At 41.8% G+C, this 21,846-nt stretch overlaps 2 protein-coding genes across 9 annotated transcripts in view; one reads left to right on the top strand and one right to left on the bottom strand.

Annotated features, from left to right (window-relative positions):
* Positions 1-11,594, bottom strand: part of Lrrc51 (leucine rich repeat containing 51) — a 44,572-nt gene extending 32,978 nt beyond the window's left edge. For both annotated transcript variants that reach the window (XM_047515979.1, XM_047515980.1), the window contains exon 1: positions 11,026-11,594. The gene's annotated coding sequence lies outside the window, so the exon portion shown is untranslated. The remainder of the gene's footprint in view (positions 1-11,025) is intronic.
* Positions 1-21,846, top strand: part of Numa1 (nuclear mitotic apparatus protein 1) — a 67,970-nt gene that overhangs the window by 18,856 nt on the left and 27,268 nt on the right. For 3 of the 7 annotated variants that reach the window (XM_047515952.1, XM_047515951.1, XM_047515953.1), the window contains exon 2: positions 17,326-17,399. In XM_047515952.1, the coding sequence (XP_047371908.1) occupies positions 17,358-17,399 (42 nt within the window). In that variant the 5' untranslated portion in view covers positions 17,326-17,357. Of the gene's footprint in view, positions 1-11,438; positions 11,546-12,230; positions 12,387-14,506; positions 14,526-17,325; positions 17,400-21,846 lie in introns of those variants that run through there. The other 4 variants (XM_047515956.1, XM_047515950.1, XM_047515954.1 and 1 more) reach the window with 3 other exon arrangements.

The raw sequence follows: 21,846 nt of genomic DNA, 5'->3' as shown, positions 1-21,846 counted from the left end.
GATTGAAGAAAACCTTTTTACTGAGCATGGTAGTACACACCCTCTAGTCTTGGGAGACTGAGGCAAGAGGATCACCTGAGGCCAGTTTGGGCAATATAGTGAGACCCTGGCTCAAAAAGAAAAGAAAACAGCCACATCTATCAATAGGACAATATGTGAACACATTGTGGCATTTTCTTTATAGCATCTTTTTAAAGGTATGAATTAGGATTTTATTTATTGGCACCTAAAGAGAGGTTGATAAAATTACTTAGTGAGATAAACAAGTTGTAGAACAATGTATAAAGTGTAAACCTAGTATTCAAAAGATTAAAAAGAAAACAACAACAACAAAAATCCCTTTCTGATGTATTTGTACTTATGTTTTGAGAGGGCATGGAAAAATATGTTACCTCCTCTCATCTTGTGGGGGGACTTGCAGAGGAATGGAAAGGGGCTGGGAGATTAACTTTGTCTTTTGTCTGACTTCATATAGCCTCATTGGTTTTAGAGAACAAGGAAAACAAACGTGTAAACAAGAAAGGAAGTTTCCTAAACATCTTTTTATCTTAATTGATTTTTAATAGGTGACATTTATTCTTTAGTGAGTTGATGAAGTAAAGCATTATGAAAGCAAAAATAGTTACTATGCAAGGACTTCTCTTGGGTTTCTGTTAGGGAAGCATTGTCATTGTAGTTCTTACGTTTCTTATGTGTGAACTTTAATAAGGTTGTTTAACAACTGTTAAGTGAGGACCTTAGTCTTGCCTTATCTGTGAAACAGAATTTGTGCAAGGAGATACATTGTACAAATCTGTGAGCCCACACCTAATGAGATTACCTATTGAGATTAGAACGTTGTTATTTCATTTATTTGAAAATACTATTCTGTTTTACTTTTTAAACACTGAATTTGGGATGCATTTTATAACTGTTGAAGCTTTCAGTTGCCATTGGCCTTTTGTTTTCTTCACATTTTTATTATCTCTGAAATTGAGATACCTTAGCATTGATTATGTAGGATAGTTCAACTTTCCAATGGCTTTTTTTTTTTTTTTTTCCTTCCCTTGCTTCCAGTTCCATCATATTCAGTCACATTACCAAGATGTTCTGGATGGGGAGAAGTAGGTAGGTATATTATTTCAGTATGGGAGGATTTTGTGCATCCTCATTTAACTGGTAAATGTCCTCTATAGCTGTTATTTGAGAAGTTAGGTAAATATATTTATAGCCTTGATGTATATAACTTAAGATTCCTGAGTTCTTAAACTTGCTATCTTAAATTCACCTGGTATTTTCTTGTTTTTATATTATTTTATTTCACTTCATTTAATTTTTGTTTTTATTTTAATTTAATTTAATTTTTGAGGTACTGGGGATTGAATTCTGGGCTTCATGCATGCTAGACAGGCACTCTACCACTGTTACAACCCCAATCCTTTTAAAATATTATTTTGTTTTGAGACAGGGGCTCTCTGAATTGCCCAGGTTGGCCTTGAACTTGCAGTCTTCCTGCCTCAGCCTCTCCAGTAGCTGGGATTACACGCATGTGCCACCTTGCTTACTGCATGGTGTTTTTAAAAAATTAAAGTATATCATAAATATTGAAAAGTACAGAGTATATAGCATAATGGCTTTCCAAAAAGTGAATATACCTGGGTAACTAGTGCCTGCGTCAAGAAACAGAACATAACCAGCATACCACTAGCCCTTTTCTAGTCACCATGCCCCTGCAGTTTTCTTTTTAAACACAGTGAAAATGTACATAGGGATGGCGGTTTGTAAGTGGGTGACCCAAGGTTTCTTGCATGAGTCTGCTTGAAAGAGCTCCAGGTTAGGAGCCAGAGAAGATCAGAGTTGCATCACAGTCCTGTTGCTTTTTAGCTATGTGACCTTAGGCATGGTACTTAACTTTTCTGAACTTTTTCCTCTTTGGCAAAGTGTAAATAATAAGGCCTACCCTGCAGAGCTGTGAAACACTTTGTCAGTGATAAAGAGCCATTCACAAATGCTGGTTGTTTGGGTAAGGACCATTGAATCCCAAACAGGAGGAGATGTGAACCTGAACTAAGAAGCTAAAATGAAGATTGACCCCCAAATCCAGTCTTTTAACCTCCTATACTTTCTCATTTTTATTATTGACACTAGTGTGTTTGCTGGCTTTCTGTTAAAAACAAACAAACAAAAAACCATCTTAAATGGAAGTAAGGTGAAGGACCGGAAAGGAGTTCCCTCTGGAATTTCTTCTGAAGTCTCTCACTTCCTCTCTTAATGTTGGCACCCACTGGAGCTATGCAAGGTAGAATCCTTGGTAGAAGATTAACAAATTTCAATTGCAAATGAATACACCAGCCCTTTAAAGGCCTAATAAACAAGTGTGATCCTACCATAGACTCTTTTCTGATTATAGTCATGCTGTTCCAAATGGGACCCAGAATCTATGTCTCTAGCCCTGAATCATAGTTTTCACCAGTTACTGATTATTTTTAACTGTATATCCCAGTAGATGCTCCATGCCTAAGACTTAACTCTCATGCCAATATACATAGCATAATGTATGACTTTGAAGTGAGATAGACTTGAGTTTGAATCTTTTTTTTTTTTTTTTTTTTTTTCTTTCTTCTTTTGGCAGCGCTAGGATTTAAACCCAGGGCCCAGGACTTTGTGCATGCTAGGCAATTATTCTACCAATGAACTACACCCTTACTCCTTTTTTTTTTTTTTTTTTTTTGCGGTGCTGGGGATTGAACCCAGGGCCTTGTGCTTGCAAGGCAAGCACTCTATCGACTGACCTATATCCCCAGCCCCCTTATCCCTTATTTATTTATTTTAAAAATTTTGAGTCAGGGTCAAAATTGTTGTCCAGGCTGGCCTTGAACTTGGAAACCTGCCTCAGCCTCCCAGATGGCTGGAATTATGTTTTATAATTGGCAAAGCTTTCAATTGCCACTGGCCATTTTTTTCCCATATTTTTATTATCTCTAAAATTGAGATACCTTAGCCTTAATAATATAGGATAGTTCAACTTTCCAATGTCCCCCCTTTTTTCCCCATTAGCTAAGTGTGCCGCTGCATCCTGCTCTCAATTCATTTTTATTTGTCACAGTTTTACTTCAGACACATCTCTTCTTGCTTGGAACAGTTTTACATTGCATTCTACAAAAGCTTTATAGGACTGTAGAACTGAGTCAACAAGAGCCATTGGAAGCTGTGGGAACTGAGCTTCATATCCTTTACTTCAAACCACCTACTTTTTATATAAAACCTACTTTTATCTGTATTAATGAGGTTCCATATGAAGATTTCATTTAAAGAGGATTCACTTTTAAAATAGTTTGAAACCTTTCATTTATTTAACAAATACTTATCAAGCACTAAACTGTTCCCGGCATTGTACTGCGTTGTAAGAATTCAGTGTGATTTCACGGAACTTATGGTAGCGGAAAGAAGAGAAATTAATCAAACACAAGTGTAATTAGAAACAGTGACTGCTGTGGAGGAGAGAAATATGGTACTATGAGAATGCCCAGCAGGGACTTGACCTACTCTAGAGGATTAGGGACAGTTTAGATGAAATAATATTTGAACCGAGTTATGAAGGATAAGTTGGAGTTAACTAGGTGAAGAGGTAGGAAAAGAAAGCTTTAAGTTGCCAGCACAGTGGTGTGCATCTATAATCCCAGTGACTTGGAGACTGAGGCAGGGGATCGCAAGTTTGGGGCCAGCCTCAGCAACTAAGCAGGACCCTGTCTCAAAATAAAAAATAGAGGATATAACTCAGTAGTAGAGGGCCCCTGGTTCAATCCCCAGTACAAAAAAAAAGTTTCCAAAGGAAGAGCATGATTGCATAATCAATACTAGACCATATGTAGATACAATCCTCTGCTCATGAACTTGCAACCTCTGATAGCAACTAGCTTTTATCCTTGTGCCAAGTTTATGTTAAACACTTTACATATACTTGTGAATTCCTCATAGTAAACAATCCTTTGAGAAAGTACTGTTACTCCCATTTTACAGATGGGGAAACTAAGGGCACGAAGAGTTACTTGTCCATGGTTGCACAGCTTATAAGCTTTGAGTGCCATAATTTGAATCAGGCAGAATTAACTCCAGATTTTATGCTCTTAGTATATTATGCTACATTGACTTCCTGTTCCATACCTTTCCAGTCTGTATTTCATAGACTTACCATCCTAAAACATAGTTTTGATCGTGGTACTTCCTTTTACTCTCCCTTTGGAAACTACGATTGTCTCCCATCACCACAGGATAAAAATTTGAATTCCTTAGCATGATGCAAGTGCCTCACATTTTAGTGTTTGGTGCTACTTATCCTCATCACGTGCTGAACCTTCCTAAAACTGCACACTGCTGCAAGATGTAGTACAGTCTCTGCACACACTCTTTGCTTTACCTAGAATGCTCTCTTATTTTAACTTTTGGTAGAAACCCTATTCATCCAACTCTTAAGTATTTAACTTAGGTGTTACTTCCTGGGTAAAACTTTATCCATCAGCCCTTCCTGAGCTTCTCAGTTCCTCAGATCCTCTGAACTAGAAACTTTGTCTTTTTTTCCCATTCTGAAGTCTTTTCACCAAAGGAAAAATCTCAACCATCTCTTTAGTTCCCTGCCTTTTCCAACACTTACATATTAAGCATTGGTGCTACTCTGCAATGCCTTTCAAATATTTCTTTTTATTTATTTATTTTTAAATGTTTTTATTCATGTATCATAATTATACATAATTAGATTCATTATGCCATATTTGTACATGCACATAATATAATTTGATCATCCTTCCCCAGTACTTTCTCTTTTCCTCCCCTTTTCCCTCCCCTGATCCACTTGCCTAACTCTACTGGTTTCCCTTATATTATTATTATTATAATAATAATAGTGCAAGCTGGAAGCAGTGGCATACGGCTGTAATCCCAGCAGCTCTGGAGGTTGAGGCAGAGGGATTATAAATTCGAGTCCAGCCTCAGCAGCTTAGTAAAGCCCTAAGCAACTTAGAGAGACCCTGTCTCTAAATAAAATATAAAATGACTGGGGATTTGGCTCAGTGGTTAAGCACCCTTGGGTTCAATTCCTTGAATTAAAAAATAACAATAGTAACAATGCATTGTCATTGTATATAGGTGTAATTCATTGTGGTATTTGTGTACATGGACATAGCATAATATTGTAGATTTCGTTCCCCATGCTCTCCTCTCTTCCCTCCCTCTTGATCCCCTTCCTGTATTCTTTTTGTCTCCCTTCTATTTTTCTGAGAATCCTGCCCCCCCCAACCTTTTTTTCTCTGAATCTAGCTTCCATATATGAGAGCAAACTCTTAGCCCTTTATCTCTTTCTATTCATTTCCTGATGTCCCTGCCGTGGCAGGACACTTGAACCTCTACTTCTACAGTTGCCACTGTTTTCTGCCCCTGGACTTCCTGTTGTGTATGTCACCTTCTCTTTTTTCCTTTCTTTTTTTTGTACCAGGGATTGAACCTAGGCCTGCGTAATAACCGAGCTACATACCCAGCCTCTTTTTTTTTTTTTAAATTTTGTGACAGCATCTCACTAAGTTGCCCAGGTTGGTTTTGAACTTGCTACCTCATGCCTCAGCCTCCTGAGTAGCTGGATTTATAGTGTGCACAACTGTACTGAATGCCAGTTACTTTTTCAGAAGTACAAATAAAATACCATTCTCTGAGGACACTTCAGCACCTCTTACTGCTTGCTTGCATGTGCGAGCATGTGCGAGCACTCTCTCTTTTTCTCTGTGTGGTGCTGAGGAAGGAACCCAGGGCCTTGCCCATGCTAGGCAAAGAGCCACAGAACCATACCCCAAGCCCTCGCTGCTCCTTAGTCAGTCACTAGATATTGTCTCTACTAACCTTGCCAATGCTGTCTCACTTTCCCTTGACCTCATATTATGATTATAGATGTTTCTTCCTCCATGGGATTATAAACTTGATTTTAAAGACTATATAATTAATCTTTGCATCTCCAGTTTGTAGAAGTGTTTATTTCATGTTTATAGTTGAATATTCTTGATTAAATTTCATTAATCCTAAGGAAGCAGTAACATGTATTTTGTAGAACTTTTATCTCAAGAGAGAAGCAAAAAGGACTTAACCCTAAAAGGGGGAAATTTCAATTATGAGGAAAATTGCTTATGTAGAATTTTGTACTTCTTGGTGGTACCAGATAGATGGAATTTATAATAGTGATCAAGTTGTTTAGCATCTTTTTTTTTTCCCCCTAGATTTGTCATTTACTTGGAAAGGAGATTCTAACTACTGATATTTTGACCAGATTCTGAGGAGATTGGTTCTGTTCTAAGATTTGCTATTGTTAGTGATATCCTGAGGAAAGAAGCTTGGAAATTTTTGGCGGTAGAAAAGTACTTAAACTCTAACCCAATCCTCTTCTTTCCTGAGACCCAGACTAGGGTAAGTGACTGCCCTGAGCCTTACATCTGGTTTAGAATTTACTTCCATGGGCTTTCTTTCTTTTTTGATACTGGGTTTGAACCCAGGAGTGCTTAACCAATGAACCAACCAACCCTTTTTATTTTGAGACAGTATTTTGCTAAGTTGCTTAGGGCCTTGCCAAGTTGGTGAGGGTGATTTTGAACTTGTGATCCTTCTGCTTTAGTTTCCCGAGCTGCTGGGATTATAGGCATGTGCTTGCCACCCCACTTCCTTCCTTCCAGGGGCTTTCAAAGTCAAGTGTAGTGCTTTCAACCACTATGTAGGCTGTCTTTAGAGTTATGAGTCTTTTATTTTTTTGGTAATGGGGATTCCCACTGAGCTACATCTCTAGCTATTACACCCCTTTTCTGCTTTTTTTTTTTTTTTTTTTTTTTTCACTAAGTTGTTGAGGCTGGCCTTAAGACCTTCCTGCCTCAGCCTCCTGAGTCTCTGGAATTACAGGTGTGCACTACCACACTCAGTGGAGTTACACATCTTTACAGTGAAACGTTTCTCTGTTTTTGTTTCTTTTGCCTTTTTGTCATCAATTCTGTGTTTATGAGCAAACACTGTGCCAGATATATTTATTGCCTGTAGGGACAGAGTCATTTTACAATGAAACAGTGTGAATAGGTTCTTAGGTGTTTTGTAGAGAGGTCTTCTTGAGGGAGAACTGAGTGGGCCTCTTGGATGTTCTAATGAATCCTCTCTGGGTTTTGATTTGGCTTCTGCTTTTCTCCCTAGGAAGCCTCAGGCTTACCAACACTGACTCATTAATTAGCTTCTACCCTCTGGAGAGGTAGGAGGAGGAGGCTGAGGTAAATAAGCTGGAGGTCAGGCTTCTGAAAGTCCTGTCTCTCTCAAGCCAACAGTGGAGTTTCTTTCCTGCCTCTCCTCATCCTTGAGATATCTCCACCATCCCTCCTAGTAGAAGACTTTTATTGGGTGCTTGCTGCTTAATGTTTGTAGAACTCTTGCATTCTCAGAAAAAATTTTTTTAGTGATGACTTGAAATTAGACCTGTTCACTCTTGCAGCATCTTAGTTCTAACACGAAATCCACTCCCCAGTCTAGCTTTTATTATTGATTGATTGACTGCAGCACTGGGGATGGTACCCAGGGCTTCCTGAATGCTAGGCAGGTGCCCAAGGCCTCCTCACCTTAAAAAAAAAAAAAAAGAAAGAAAGAAATTAGAGCTTTTTTTATTAAGATAATTTCCTGAGGAAGAAGCAGTACGAGACTTCTTTGAGCTGTTGAGAATGTGCTAACTTTTATACAGTCATTCAGTGATTTTTCTGCTTAAGAGCAGTACAGAATAATGTAGGGATGTCATTGACAGCTCACTACTAAAGTGACTAAGGCATGTAAATAAGTCACTTAATTCCTGAGCCTCAGATTTCTTCATCTTTAATATAGCTTTATACAGTGCCTTCTGGTCTTTTCTCTGCTGCTTGATATCCTAACATAATAAATACCTACAGACTTGTCCTTGTTGTTGCTGTTAGTGTTGTAATTAATAACTAACTTTTAATGAGCACTTACTATACTAGGCACTATGCTGAATACTTCCCTTGCTTTATTTATTTTTAATCCTCACAGTATCCCAGTGAAGTCAATACTGTGATTATCCCTATTTTACAGAAAGGAAACTGAGAATTAGAAAGATTAAATAACTTGCCTAAGGTCACATAACTAGTCAGTGTCAGAGCTACAATTTGAACCCAAATGGGTCTGTCCCTAATAGTTCTCTACATAGTCATGTCTAATCCTCTGGACAATCTATAACTTCATAGACCTACCTACCAGGGTAGAGGTTTGGATAAGGGAATACCTGACTCTCAGTTGTAAAACTGGGTCTAGCTCATGAAGGTCCTTGAATGCCTGGCTAATTATTCTTACTAGAATCATCCTAGTTTCTGAGCAGTCTCAGGAAATTTGCTATCTCCCTGTCTTTTTAAAATGTAGAAAATGGTAATATACATGAAAAACTGTACTGTTGACATTTTAAACAAGAATAATCAAATGAACACCACCCACCACCATATGGCTCAGGAGATGGAATATTACCAGGCTCCTAACTGAACACCACACTTTCCAACTTCTACCTGAACAGTCTTCCCCAAAATTTTTAAAATTATTTTTTAACTTTTTCTATTTCTTTTTAAAAAATGGTTTTACCACTCCTGTGCCATCTTTTGGGTACAGTGAGCAGAGACCTATGGAGACCTGTGGAATCGGGCAAGAGCCATGTGGACTGCCTGCCACCTATCATCTATATTGAGAGGCTGGGGCAGTTCTGACCTGCCACAGGAGGGGGAATAGGAGAAGGCGGCTGGGTAAACTGGCAAGGCTCCCTGGCTGGCCTGCAGAGCTGGCCTAGAGGTTCCAGAGTAGAGTTCAGCACCTCTGAGACTGCCCAGCTGGAAGCTGTTGACTTTTCTTTTTTTTTTTTTTTTTTTTTTGAGTTTAGAGCATAGCATGGGAATGGGGAGACTTCTTATTTTAAAATACAATATCAGTTCTATCTTGTCTGGGAAGCTTCAGGACTAACACAATGCCAGATGTGGCCAGGGCAGTTTTAGTAGCCTACCTCTGTTTTTACCCCCATACACTTCCTGAAATGTTGATTGTGCCAATCTCTAAATTAAGCTTGCCACTTTGCTTTTATATAGAAATTTTGGTATTTGCTTTGCTTTTGCTTTTGTGGTGTTCTTTTGAATAAGAATTTTCCTCACTTGTAATGGTGATTGCTAACGACAGACACTAGATGATACTGTGGGATTAGGCAGTAGAGCCTGGGGGAAAGGAGGTGATGGGAAGCCTCTGTAGAAATGGGCTTTGACCTGACCCTCACTTCATCCCCACCACTTACCATGGCCATTCTCTGTTGACCAGAAGGTTGGATTGGGAAACCTGTGGTCCAGATGCAGTTCAGTGAAACAGATTTAAGGAACTTTAGGTACTATGGTGGATCATAGAGAGAAAGGTGGAACAGGTATGCCCTTGAGGAAAGACAAGACTTTCATGCAAATATACAATAAAGCAGTACAAATGCTCAGTGCAGAATGTTGATAATTTTTCTGACCACCAGTGTAATACATGGCTATTAAAAACCAATTCAACCAGGCATGGTGGTGCACATCAGTAATCCCAGCTACTGGAAAGGCTGAAGCAAGAGGACTGCAAGTTTGAGGCCAGCCTAGGCAACTTAGTGAGACCCTGTCTCAAAGTAAAATTTAAAAAGGGCTTGGGTTGTAACTCAGTGGTAGAATGCTTGCCTAGCATACACAGGACCCTGAATTGGACCCCCAGTACTGCAAAACAAAAAAACCATAAATTCAAACGTGAAACAGCACAGAAAGTTCCCAAGTGATTGTCTCTGATAATCTAACTTCTCTCACAAGGTAACTTCGGTTAACAGTTCAGTATTTGATCTGACTCTTAAAGTGAAACATAAAAGGAGGACTGGTGAGACGAAGGCAGTCATCCTGAGGATCCAGTCCTGTGCCTCAGGAAGAACATCCTCTCCAGCTTCTCCAGCAAATGGCAAACCAGCCTCTGCTGGGACACCATGGTGTCAAGGGACCAAAATATTATATAGGAACTAAGCTAAACTTTAAAGTTCCCAGCACATGCCTTATGTGTGCTATGCTAGCAAATGTGTCAGGCACCTTATAGATGTTACTGAATTAATCATCATCACCTTATTATAGAGGTGTCTTCATCTGTGTTTTACAGTAGAAGTACTAAGGCTTAGAGGTTACTTGACCAGGGTCACATGGCTAACAACTAGTGGTAGAGCAGTTGACGATTTACTCGCTGTGTGATCTACAGTAAATTATTTCTTTGACTTAGTTTCCTCATCCCTAAAATTGGGTGGCAATAATGCCTGCTTCATTAAGGGAATATTTAAGAACAGTAGGTTAGTAGAACAGTCTGGGGCACACAGAAGGCACTTAATGTTAGCTACTTTGTCATACTGTTTTTTCTCATGTTCTTACCTTCATCATCTCCTGAGTTTGATTCTGTAGATCAGCCCTTACTTTCTTCCTCTGTACAGTGTCTTCCTCTGCTTTTTATCAATCCTTTACCTGTCTTCTCAAGCCCTCCCAATTCCCCTTCTTTCCATTCTGTGTTAGCTTATCCTCTGTGCCCTCTTTACCTGTTTCCTGTCTGTTGGGGCACTCCTTGCTTCCAGTCTCACTCATTTATATACCAGAATAAATCTGGAGTACTATTCTTATAGTTTTGTGGTAAAAACAAACACCTAAATAAACTTTAAAACTTTGATTCTTTAGTTTTAAGTTGAAGTTTTTCCAACTCTGACCCCCATTCACCCTTCAAGCCTGTCTTCCCACTGCTTCCACACCTCTCCCCATTTCTCTCTCCCTTTCTTCTTTCAGGGGAAATTCTGTTTATGTGCTTCAAGATCCAGGTTAAAACATTACTTCATTTTCTTAATCCTTCCCTACTCTCAAGTGCTTAGAAGTTTTCTTTACATATTTTGTAGGTGTTCACACATCTCATCTTGAAATATAATTTTTTAGTTCATTTCTGATCTCTTGTGAAATTGTGACCCACCTCAGTGCAGATGCTGGGTTTAATTCATCTTTGGATACTCCTTGCAATATCCTGTAGCAGTGATTTGCACATAGTAGGTCCCCAGTAAATGTTAGAGGAAGGGGTTGCTGGTGGGCTTCTCCATCAGCCTTGTGAAGATCGCTGCTCAGTGGGTGGAAACAGTGTGGTTTTGTCTTCTAAGAGTCGGACATCTTTTTTCTTTCGGCCATGGAGGAGAGGCAGAGCCTTTAGGTCCCAGTGCCTGTGTCTGTTAAGGGCTCCAGCCAGTGCCTGCCGTACTCTGTCCCGTGCCTTGGCCCCTCAGCCCCTCCCCACAAATGCTCAGCGGAACAGGGGATTAGGTTCTGGCAGCACAGCTGGGATTTTGGCGGCCATTCCACAGTCGACAATAGCACGCAGCCACCGGGACAGGACAGCGCAGGCCTATACTCCAGGGCCAGAACCAGCCTGGGCTTCTTGTTTGGGTGGCTGAGGGGGTGGAGCGGGCACAGCGCAGCATCCTGGCCTTGCTACGCAGAAGGTACGGGCTGGAGAGATTCCCATGGGGAATGGGCTTGGGGGGTGGCCATGTCGCAGAGCAGGCGGTGCCCACGGAAGGAGGCAGGCGCTTTGTGTACGAGCGAGCGAGCTGGCGGGGCGGCATGTGTGTGCTCACAGACACGCCCGCCCTGAGCTGCCAGGAAGCTACGCCCGTGAAAGGGCCTCTGCGTTTTGCCTACTCTTTAGAGCCTCGGTTCCCAGGTCCTCCTCCCTGCCCTGCCCGCTTCCAGGCAGGGGTTGACCGAAGGTGCAGGCGGCCCTTGGCCTGCCTTGCTGGGTCTGGCCAGAAAGATGGAGAAGCCATCCTTGCTGCCTTAAGCCCTGGGTGGAAAAAGAGAGAAGGGGGAGTGCCCTGGTGATCTCAGGTTTGTCAGGCAGGCCACTATGGATGCGGGTTTTGTGTATTTATACCAGAGTTTGGCTCGTTCTTGCCGCTGTTGCACTTCAGTGATTTTGCCTGCTGCTCGTGCCCTGTCCCCCTGCATCCCGCCCTCTTGTTTGGGGACCAAGCCTCCAGCACTCCCCCTTTGCGGCCATCCTCTCCAGTGCACCCCACCCCCTGCTGAGAGGTCCCTGCTTGGCTGTTGCTCCCAGACCACGGAAGCTTGCTGTGCCTTTAAAGAAAGCAGACTCCTGGCTGTGACGCACTTCTGGCTGTCAGCCAGGAAGATCGCTCCTGCCAGGCTGACTGAGAAGAAAACCAACAACTTTTCTTTTGTGTGTGGGGTTACTTTCCACTGGCCCCCCCTCCTCCTCTCCTTTCAAGATTTAAATACTAATGGCGGATTAAAACCTGTAGATACGTTTGGCTTAGGAGTCTGGTAAGGCCCCCCTGCACTGAGACTTTTTCTCCCTCTTTCTCTGGGTTTTTGTTCAAACATGGACGAGGGGGTGGGGTGGATTCTCCCCCCCTTTCCTGCGCCATCCTTAAAGGGGAGGGAGAGAAGAGGGAGAACAAGTAAACACTCAGAAACAGGCGCTGGGAGCAGAGCTTGCCAACATCCGGGAGTTGGCGCCTTTCATAGCAGAGGGTTGCTTTCTTTCCCTCTTGCGTAGATGTCACTGTGTTTTTGTTCAGAGGAGGAAAGCGTGTGCGCCTGTACTTGAGCTGTAAAGACAGCCCAGGAGAAGGCTTTTCTGTTGCCTTGTGAGGCCCTGTGTATTCAAGGTGGTGGGCAGTGAAACCGGGTTCATTTTATCAGTTAGTAGGGACCAGGGTATGTGAAGGTAGTAGTGGGGGCAGGTGCTGACGAACTGCTGGAGTGGGCCCTGATGTGTGCGCATGCGCAGGCACTGCATGTATTTTTCTGGCTGCAGGCCCCAGGTCTATCTAGTTCATGATCGCAACCCTTTGCTCACCTCTGTCAGCTCTGGACCCTATAGAACATGGGGGAAAGGGGTGATATCAGTAAGCACTTTTGAAGAAACCAGCAAATCTTGGGTTCCCCAGCATTTCTCCCTTGTTCCTCTCTAGTGCCTCAGGGCTTTGGGCCAAACTCTAGACTACAAAGAGGGTAATTTCTGTGAAGATGGGGAGCCTGAGCCCAAACCTAGTCCCTTTGGAGGGTCCATGGAATACTCCAGCAAATTGTTTTGCCTCCGACTTCAGGAGTTCAGAGAAACTCTCTGCACTTAGACCAGAAAGTCTACTCAAGATTCCCCAGGGGGTGAAAAAAGATTGTTTTCTCCTTCCATGGATTCTCATGGAGCTGCTGGTCCTGTGGCCTTTTATCTTTTTTAAGTGAGGGGATGAACCAGCAAGATATTTCCTATTCTGGTTTTTGTTTTTTGAGATTGGGTCTTGCTATGTTGCCTAGGCTGGTCTCAAACTCCAAGCTCACGTGATCATCTTGCCTCCGTCTGGGACTGCAGGTGTGTAACACAGCTGCCTCCCCCACCCCCTGGCCTTTTTAATGGCAAATTAGTCTATGGCAAGATAGCTTGGTCTTTGCTGGCCCATTTGGAGTCACCTGCCAGGCGAGATCCAGATGGTTGCTTGGCCACGTCTCCTGACCTATCCCTTCCAGAGTTGGGTGAAGAGGAGCTCTAAGATCCTGTTCACTCTTTGGATGCAGATGTTTCTCAGATGGCGGGTTGGGGGGAGGGGGAGTATCTCTTTCAGAAAGGGGTGCACAACATGGAATTCTTATGACTACAGGCAGCCAGGCTCTCAGGATACACTTGGGCACACAGATGGGGCAGCCATTTTCTTAGCTGTGAGTCTTTGGGCCTTTGGAACCATCCAGTGGAGAGGGGATGGGGTTCAGGGAAGGACCCTTTGAGGTAGGAGTATGTGTGGCCATGAAATTCTGGGAGTGAGAGTTACCACTAAGGAAAGGGGTACAGTAAAAACAGGGGTCCATGAGCTGAGAGATAAGTACAGTTTAGTAGCTCTCTAGACCAAAGGTCACTTATGTTATCTTTAGGTAAGGTGGTGTTCAGGCAGTAAGTGGCTAAGAGGCAGTCTCCCCTGGGAGCTGACACCCAGGCTGTGGGGGAGGGGTCAGGAGAGCAGTACTGCTGCAACTCAGAACTTCCAGCCTATCACTTGATCACTTTTTCAGGGCAGACCCCAGAGCTCAGCAACCTGACCTGTGGTGCTGGTCCTTGCATCTGGACAGGTGGTTTGCATTAGCTTCAACCCTGGTAGACCTTGGCTAGGCTGTTAACTCTTTAAGATCCAGAGAGGGTCCTGGCCAGGTAGCTATGCATTTCTTGAGTGTCACATTCCATGTCCTGATATATCTTCTCTGGAAACAGAGAAGATTCCTATCCATATGGGAATTGGTCCTGATGTGGGGGAGTTGCATCAGGGAAGAATGCAAAAAGGATTCAGGACCTTACATTTGCAAGGCAGCTTCTTCTGTGTCTCAGTTCTTGTAGGGAAAAGAGAGGAGCCTTACCAGCGCTGGGAAACCTCTGTCTTGGATTCTGGGGGCATTTCTTTTTCAAAGAACCAGGTAGGTGGGAACTCTGAAGGTTCACTCAGGGCTGGGCCTACATTCTGGGAATTTTTGTTTGCTGATTGGGTGAGCAGTGGGGGGCTGATGGAATTGGGGTAGATCACAGGAGATCCTTCTGTGAAATGATTTCAGGCCACAATCATAGGGATCTGTTTTTCCATCACCATCACCCAGTCTTCTGGGAGGGGCCTGCCTCAGATTTCAGGGGGAGGGTGGGGAGGATAGTGCTCTGGCTGGAAGCCCACGGATTCCAAGCCAAGGTCTGCTTAAAGCAGTAGTCCCAGTGCTGAGCACTGGCTGTGCCACTGGCTTCAATCACTGATGACCCAGAGGAGCCATCACTACAAGTGTGGTTGTGCTGTGCTTTAAGCCACTCACTCTAGTGTCCTGTCTCTGAGGAAGTGCCCCTTTGTGGACTTTCATGACAGGGTCCTTCAGTAGTTCCTAGTGTTTGGATTCCTCCTATTTTCTGTGCCCGGGGACCATGAAAAAAGGCATTTGGTTTTGACACAAGAGGATATAAACAGAAGGGTATATGTTTTGTCTTGAGATGAAGAAAAGAGGTTGATTAAATCTCAGTTTGTTTTTAGCAGTGTAGCTGTAGAATGTCTCAGAGGTGACAATATTCCATCTCTGGTTGTGAATAAAAATTTGATTGAAACAGGGCTTAGGGACCTTACCTGTAATCCCAGCTACCTGAGAGACTGATTGCAAGGTTGAGACCAGCCCGGGCAACAACTTAGTGAGACCCTGTTTCAAAATAAAAAGGTCTGGGGATGTAATTCAATGATAGAGTACACGTGGATTCAAACCGCAGTCAGTACCAAAAAAAAAAAAAAAAACATGTACATGACTGAAATGTTGAGCCTTATTGAAAGACTATAGGTCTAGAGGCAGCAGTGAGGATGAGGGAGAGGTGATCTGGGCCATGTTTCCTTGTTATTGAATAACTCAGAGACTTTTGTAAAAGAAGTTCCAGTTGAGCATTTGGCGACTGTTGCCCTCAACCTGCTGGCCACGCATGGTCCCTCTAACTTTAGACTGGCCAGCCTAATTTCAGTGCCTCCACTCCTGCCCAGCCTCAGAGATGCAGCAGTCAGTGTCCACAAATAGGTCATACTTGGTGAAAATCATCTGAGACTGAGGAACATTTGGGTCCCTTAACTTCTCCACCTGCCCTGAGAACTCCCTTAACCATTTCACTTGCTCCTGCCAAAGCCCAGGTAAATTGGCTCATTTTCAAGATTGTGATGCTGGTGTGACAGATAGAATCATGTTAGGTTTTGCAGGGTCAGGAAGCGTTTAATTATAATTAACATTTAGTTATATCAGCATTTAATTATATTCTTCTATTAGTGATTCATGTGTATTTAATTTTACTCCTCATCCTGTTGTAAGCTCCTCAAAGGCAGAGACCATCATCTTCTGTCCTATCTGGATTTCAACACAGGATGAACATGTAGGGACTTAGAAAATACTTTTTGGTTGGTAAGCAGAATACACTTGAATAGGAAGTACTAAGAGATAAGGAGAAGCCAATGATCAGATTTATGTATCTTTTTCCTCTACCAGACAATGAACATCTTATGGGCTAGAATGGTGTCTGTCTTTATCCTCAACACCTCGCATACAGAAGATGGTTAGCTAATGTTGCTTCTACAGAATTTGCACCTTGGAGATACCAACATGGAGGGAGATTTGTAGGTCATGTGACTCTCACTCTTGTTCCTCCTTTTGGAGCAGTGACATACTGGGCACTTGTGGCAGGAGGTGGGTGGGGCTGACTGTGCCTGTGGAGATTTGTGGGAAATATAGGGGCTGCTAAGAGGTGTTGGGAAATATTTACTCATCAAGTCTGATCCCATGGGTAGGTTGGCAGGCACATGGCAGATTCCCAGTGGCAAAGGAAATTGGGGGTTAGAATATCAGGACAAATGCCTAGTCTTTCATTTAATGTCCCTTCTGATCTCCAGAATTAGACTCACCAGGAGACCTTGGTTTGGATATGCCTAGTCAGCCCCCTTGTTTGAACCATATCTGACTTTGACATGTCTGTGGAAGATATAAAAATACAGAACTTTGGGCTGGGGAGATAGCTCAGCTGGTAGAATGCTTGCCTCGAAAGCATAAGGCCTTGAGTTTGATCCCCAGCACTGCAAAAACAAACAAACAAACAAACAGGAAAATACAGAACTTGGAATGGTTTCCCCATGGACTTGGTTATTGTTGGGTAGAACTGCAGAAAGTGATTAAGAACGGTGATCATTTATTGACTCCCTATCATGGGTCAGGTCCTATGCTATTTGCTTTTATCTCTAAGCACCACAGTAAACCAGAGGGATCTATGTGGCTCCCATTTTGCAAATGAATAAACTGAGGCTTAAAGAGGTTAATTGTCCAGTCACATGGCCATTGTCACATAGAAAAGTGTTCAGACCTAGTTCTGTCTAAAAAACACGTTTGTTCTAGGATTTAAGGGTACCATGTCCCAAAGAATGAAGCTGAAGATCAACTTTGAATGTTGTATTTTCCATGAACTGAAAGATTGCATGGGAAGCTTGTGAGCAGAATTCTTTACTGTCATCCCTGACATTATAAGCTTTATAGTAATTTATAGTATAGCCATAAGTTTTATAGTATCCTCTGAGCTCTCAGAATTCCCTTGGTGTCCTGGTGGATTAAGTGTTGAGTGAAGAGTGATTTATTTAAGTTTTCAGAGCTGGCAAATGGAACCATTTCTCCTCTACTTCTTGATCATGGATATCTGATATGATTACCTTCCTCTCTTGGGTTACAGGTGTGTTGGGGTGACTGTCTGGTATCACCAAGATGACGCTCCATGCCACCCGGGCAGCTGCACTCCTCTCTTGGGTGAGTAGTCTGACTTTCTTTTGTCTGCTGTACCTTTCCAGGAAACTACCTAGGGGTAGAAGAGGAGTCTTCTAGGAGCCAGGGCTATGTAAAGTCTCAGTTCCAGACTAAGTAAATACAATTTTCCTTTGCCTTTCCCCTTAGGTTTTAAATTTTTTGCTTTATTTTTATTGTTTATTTTCTGACAATGCTGCAGATAGAACTCGGGCCTTGTGCATGCTAGGCAAGCACTCTACCACTGAGTTACATACATTCCCAGCTCTCACCTTGGTTTTTTAACTTTTATTATTTCTAAAGATGTTGCCACTGGACTGGGGTTGTAGTTCAGTGGCAGAGCTCTTGCCTAGCATGTGTGAAGCACTGCGTTTGATTCTCAGCACCACATATAAATAAATAAATTTAGGTCCATTGACTTAAAAACAAGAAAAGATGTTGCTGCCGACAGTGATCCATGCTCTACTTTTCTTGCTTAGCAGACTTCTCTAAAGTGTATATTCTCTTTGGTCATAAGAAGGGTGGCCACAGGACAGCACAGAAATTATCTTCATCTGTTGTTCTCTATACACTATTTATCCCCAGTATAAATAATGGGGATTCAACCCAGGGGTACTTTAGCTCTGAGCCACATCCCCAGCCCTTTTTATTTTTTATTTGAAGACAGGGTTGTGCTAAGTTGCTTAGGGCCTCACTAAATTTTGGAGGCTGGCCTTGAACCTGTGATCTTCCTGCCTCAGCTTCACCCAGTTGCTGGGATCACAGGATTGTGTCATAGCCGGCTGTCTGAGTTTTTGACTAAAGGGTTGACTGTGAACTTCAGTGACCAATGTTGGCAGAGACTTTGATCTTCAAAGGCCTTTAATCTTCAGATAAGGTTTTCACTCTTCACTGTGTTTCTGTCAAATTCCATTGTCCTCCTGCTGCCGCCTTAATTATTTCACCAAAATCCTTCTGCTAGGTCTTTCCATACATTTCCTCCTGAGACAATGGCAAATGAGAAAATAATACAGAGTGAGATTGAGTTTTTACAGCTACAAGCAGAAGAGGCTATGGAATGTGGTAATGTGGTAATTAGGAGCGAGAGCCTTGGAGTCAATCTGGCTTTAGAATCACAGCTCTGGTCCCTTGTGACCCAGGGCAAGGCAAGGTAACCTCTTAGCATTTCATTTTTTTTTTTTTTTTGTGGTGCTGGGGATTGAACCCAGGGCCTTGTGCTTACGAGGCAAGCACGCTACCAACTGAGCTATATCCCCAGCCCAGCATTTCATTTTTAAAGTATGGGGGCAAGGGTTAATAATACCTCATGAGATTATTATGAGGGTTACGAGATAATGTGTGTAAAAAAATTTAGTGCACAAACACAAAACCATTTAGTGTAATATCTCCATGAATAATGAATAAGAGTTTTTGATACTTAAGATACCATGGAGGCATGCTAGTTGTACTTTTCCTTTCCTTTCTTTTTTTTTTTTTCCCAGTACTGGGGATCAACAAATTTTGGGGATGGGGTCTGGTGTTAGGGATTGAACCCAGGGCCTCAGGCTTACTAGGCAAACACTCTACCACCAAGCTACATTCCCAGCCCCTCAATAACCTTTTTTTTTTTTTAAATGAGATAATATTTTAAAGGAATGAAATTTTCATTTCCAAGTAGGGTGGATTTTAATAAGACAGTTGTATTTAATTACATCAAATCTCTAATCAGGAAATATGTTTAGTGTATAGAATGTACATTCATAGCCTTCAGTTTCTGAAATGGATGACTGTTCAGTTATATAGTTAAAAATAGGTATATTTATATTTCATATTTGTATTGCATTTCATTGTTTTTTATCTGTATCAGAAACATTGACTCTTCCTCTGACTACTCTCTTCCCTTCCCATAAAATATTGATTGGGTTATGGGGACCACAAGCCACGCATCTAGTTCAGAAGGGTAACTATGAATGTTGGAAGTTCCTGTAGCCACATTGTTTTATCTTTTTTTTTTTAATTTTTTTTTAAGATTTTTTTTTTTTTTAGTTGTCAGTGGACCTTTATTTTATTTATATGTGGTGCTGAAAATCCAACCCAGTGCTTCACACATGCTAGGCAAGTGCTCTACCACTGAGCTACAACCCCACCCCTTATTTTATCTTGATTGATTTATCTATTTATTTGTGTAGGTTTCAGGTTTGTTTTTACAGTGAACACTACCATCACAGAGAATACACATGACTAGGTTTTTTCTTTCCTTTTTTCGATAATGGGGATTGAACCTAGGAGTGCTTACCCACTGAGCCACATCCCCAGCCCTTTTTTATATTTTATTAGAGACAGAATCTCACTGAATTGCTTAGTGCCTAGCTCAGTTGCTGAGGCTGACTTTGAACTCATGATCCTCCTGCCTTAGCCTCCCGAGCCACTGGAATTATAGGCGTGCAAATGCTAAAAATGCACATATTAAAATACTAGCATATCATCACGAATCAATAATATCAACAAGCAATAATAAGTGTTGGCATGGATATGGGGAAAAAGGCACACTCATACATTGCTGGTGGAGTTGCAAATTGGTGCAGCCACTCTGGAAAGCAGTATGGAGATTCCTTAGAAAACTTGGAATGGACCCACTATTTGACCCAGCTATCCAACTCCTCGGTTTATACCCAAAGGACTTAAAATCAGCATACTACAGTGACCCAGCCACATCAGTGTTCATAGCAACTCAATTCACAATATCTAGATTGTGGAACAAACCTAGGTGCTCTGTGGTATATACACACAATGGAATATTACTCAGCCATAAAGAAGAATAAAATTATGGCATTTGCTGGTAAATGGGTGAAGTTGGAGAATATCACGCTAAGTGAAATAGGCCAATCCCAAAAAACCAAAGGCCGAATGTTTTCTCTGATAAGTGCATGACAATATATAACGAGGTGGGGTGTTGGGGGAGGAGAGAAGAATGAAGGAACTTTGGATGGTGTAGAGGAAAATGGGGTGGGAGGGAGTGGGGGACAGAAAGACAGTAGAATGAAACAGACAGTATTACCCTATGTATATGTATGATTACATGACTGGTGTGAATCTACATTGTGTACAACCATAGAAATGAAAAGTTGTACCCCATTTGTGCACAATAAATCAAAATGCAGTCTGTAAAAATGAAAAAGATTTTAATTAAAAAAAAAAAATACTAGCATGAGGGCTGGGGATATAGCTCAGTTGGTAGAGCGCTTGCCTCACAAGCCCAAGGTCCTGGTTTCAGTCCCCAGCACCGCAAAAAAAAAAAATAGCGTGAGTGGGAAGCTTTTTTTTTTTTTTTTTGGTCTTAAATTTTCAGTACATTTATTTTACTTAAAGTGTAGCTTGAAATTACTCTGTAAATGGCAGGTAGTAGTGAATAAACTACTGCAGGGATTTTTTTTTTTTTTTTTTTTTTTTTTTTTTGTACTGGGGATTGAACCCAGGGGAACTTTACCACTGAACTACATTCTCAGCCCTTTTTATTTTGAGGCAGGGTCTTACTAAGTGACTGAGGCTGACCACAAATTTGAGATCCTTCTGCCTCAGCCCCCACAGTCACTGGGAGTACAGTTGTGTACCACCACACCCAGCTGTGCAGGCAATTTTAAGATTTGACAATCTTAAGCAACCTGCAAACCTTATAGGCAGGTCTTGGATTGTCCATTGAGTTCCAGCCTCAGGCCTCTGTTTACACTCTGACTAGAGATGGGAGAGCTTCTCTATTCTTTGCCTTTAAATGATTCTCACTTGGACATTTGATTGGACATTTCAACAGACAGTAGAAACTGTAATTACATGCCTGTTTAGTGTTCTATTGATTGATTTCAAACCTTCAGAAATAGAAGTTGGAGTAGTTACAGTTGAAAATCTTAAATTCGGGATTCTTACAGAAGTAGAGATTGACACTCACCTTGTTTTTCTAGCAGAGAGACTAGACATTGTCATTAGTTTACCAAATCCATGATGCCACTCGTCTGTGTGTTTGGTAACAACAAACCAACATTATGGAGGTCCTAGACTGAAAAAGGAACCTCTCCCACTCCTACTACTGAAGTGGTTAGGACTCTATAATCGGGGCGGGGGAAAGAAAATGGTGGGGCTGGAGTTGTAGCTCAGTGGTAGAGTGCTTGCCTAGAAGGGATGAGGGACTGGATTTGGTTCTTTGATCCTCAGCACCACATTAAAATAAATAAAATATTGTGTTCATCTACAACTAAAAATATTAAAAAAAAAAATGAGTTGGGTTTGTGGGTGCTTAAGTCTTGGCATTCTCTCTTCTATTTTCACCAGGTTGAAAGGGATCTTGACCTGAAGTTTTGAGAGTTTTCCTAGAAAACATAAACTGACCTGCCCTGACCAAGTAGATGGAGCTTTTTTTCAAAAGACTTCCATGAGAGGTCATGTTTTATATTCCACACTTAAAAGCAAAACAAACACAAAA

The sequence above is a fragment of the Sciurus carolinensis genome, chromosome 11, assembly GCF_902686445.1.
Source record: "Sciurus carolinensis chromosome 11, mSciCar1.2, whole genome shotgun sequence".
NCBI lineage: Eukaryota > Metazoa > Chordata > Mammalia > Rodentia > Sciuridae > Sciurus > Sciurus carolinensis.
The sequence above is the reverse complement of the archived record's forward strand: the minus strand, read 5'-3'. Positions and strand labels throughout refer to the sequence as shown.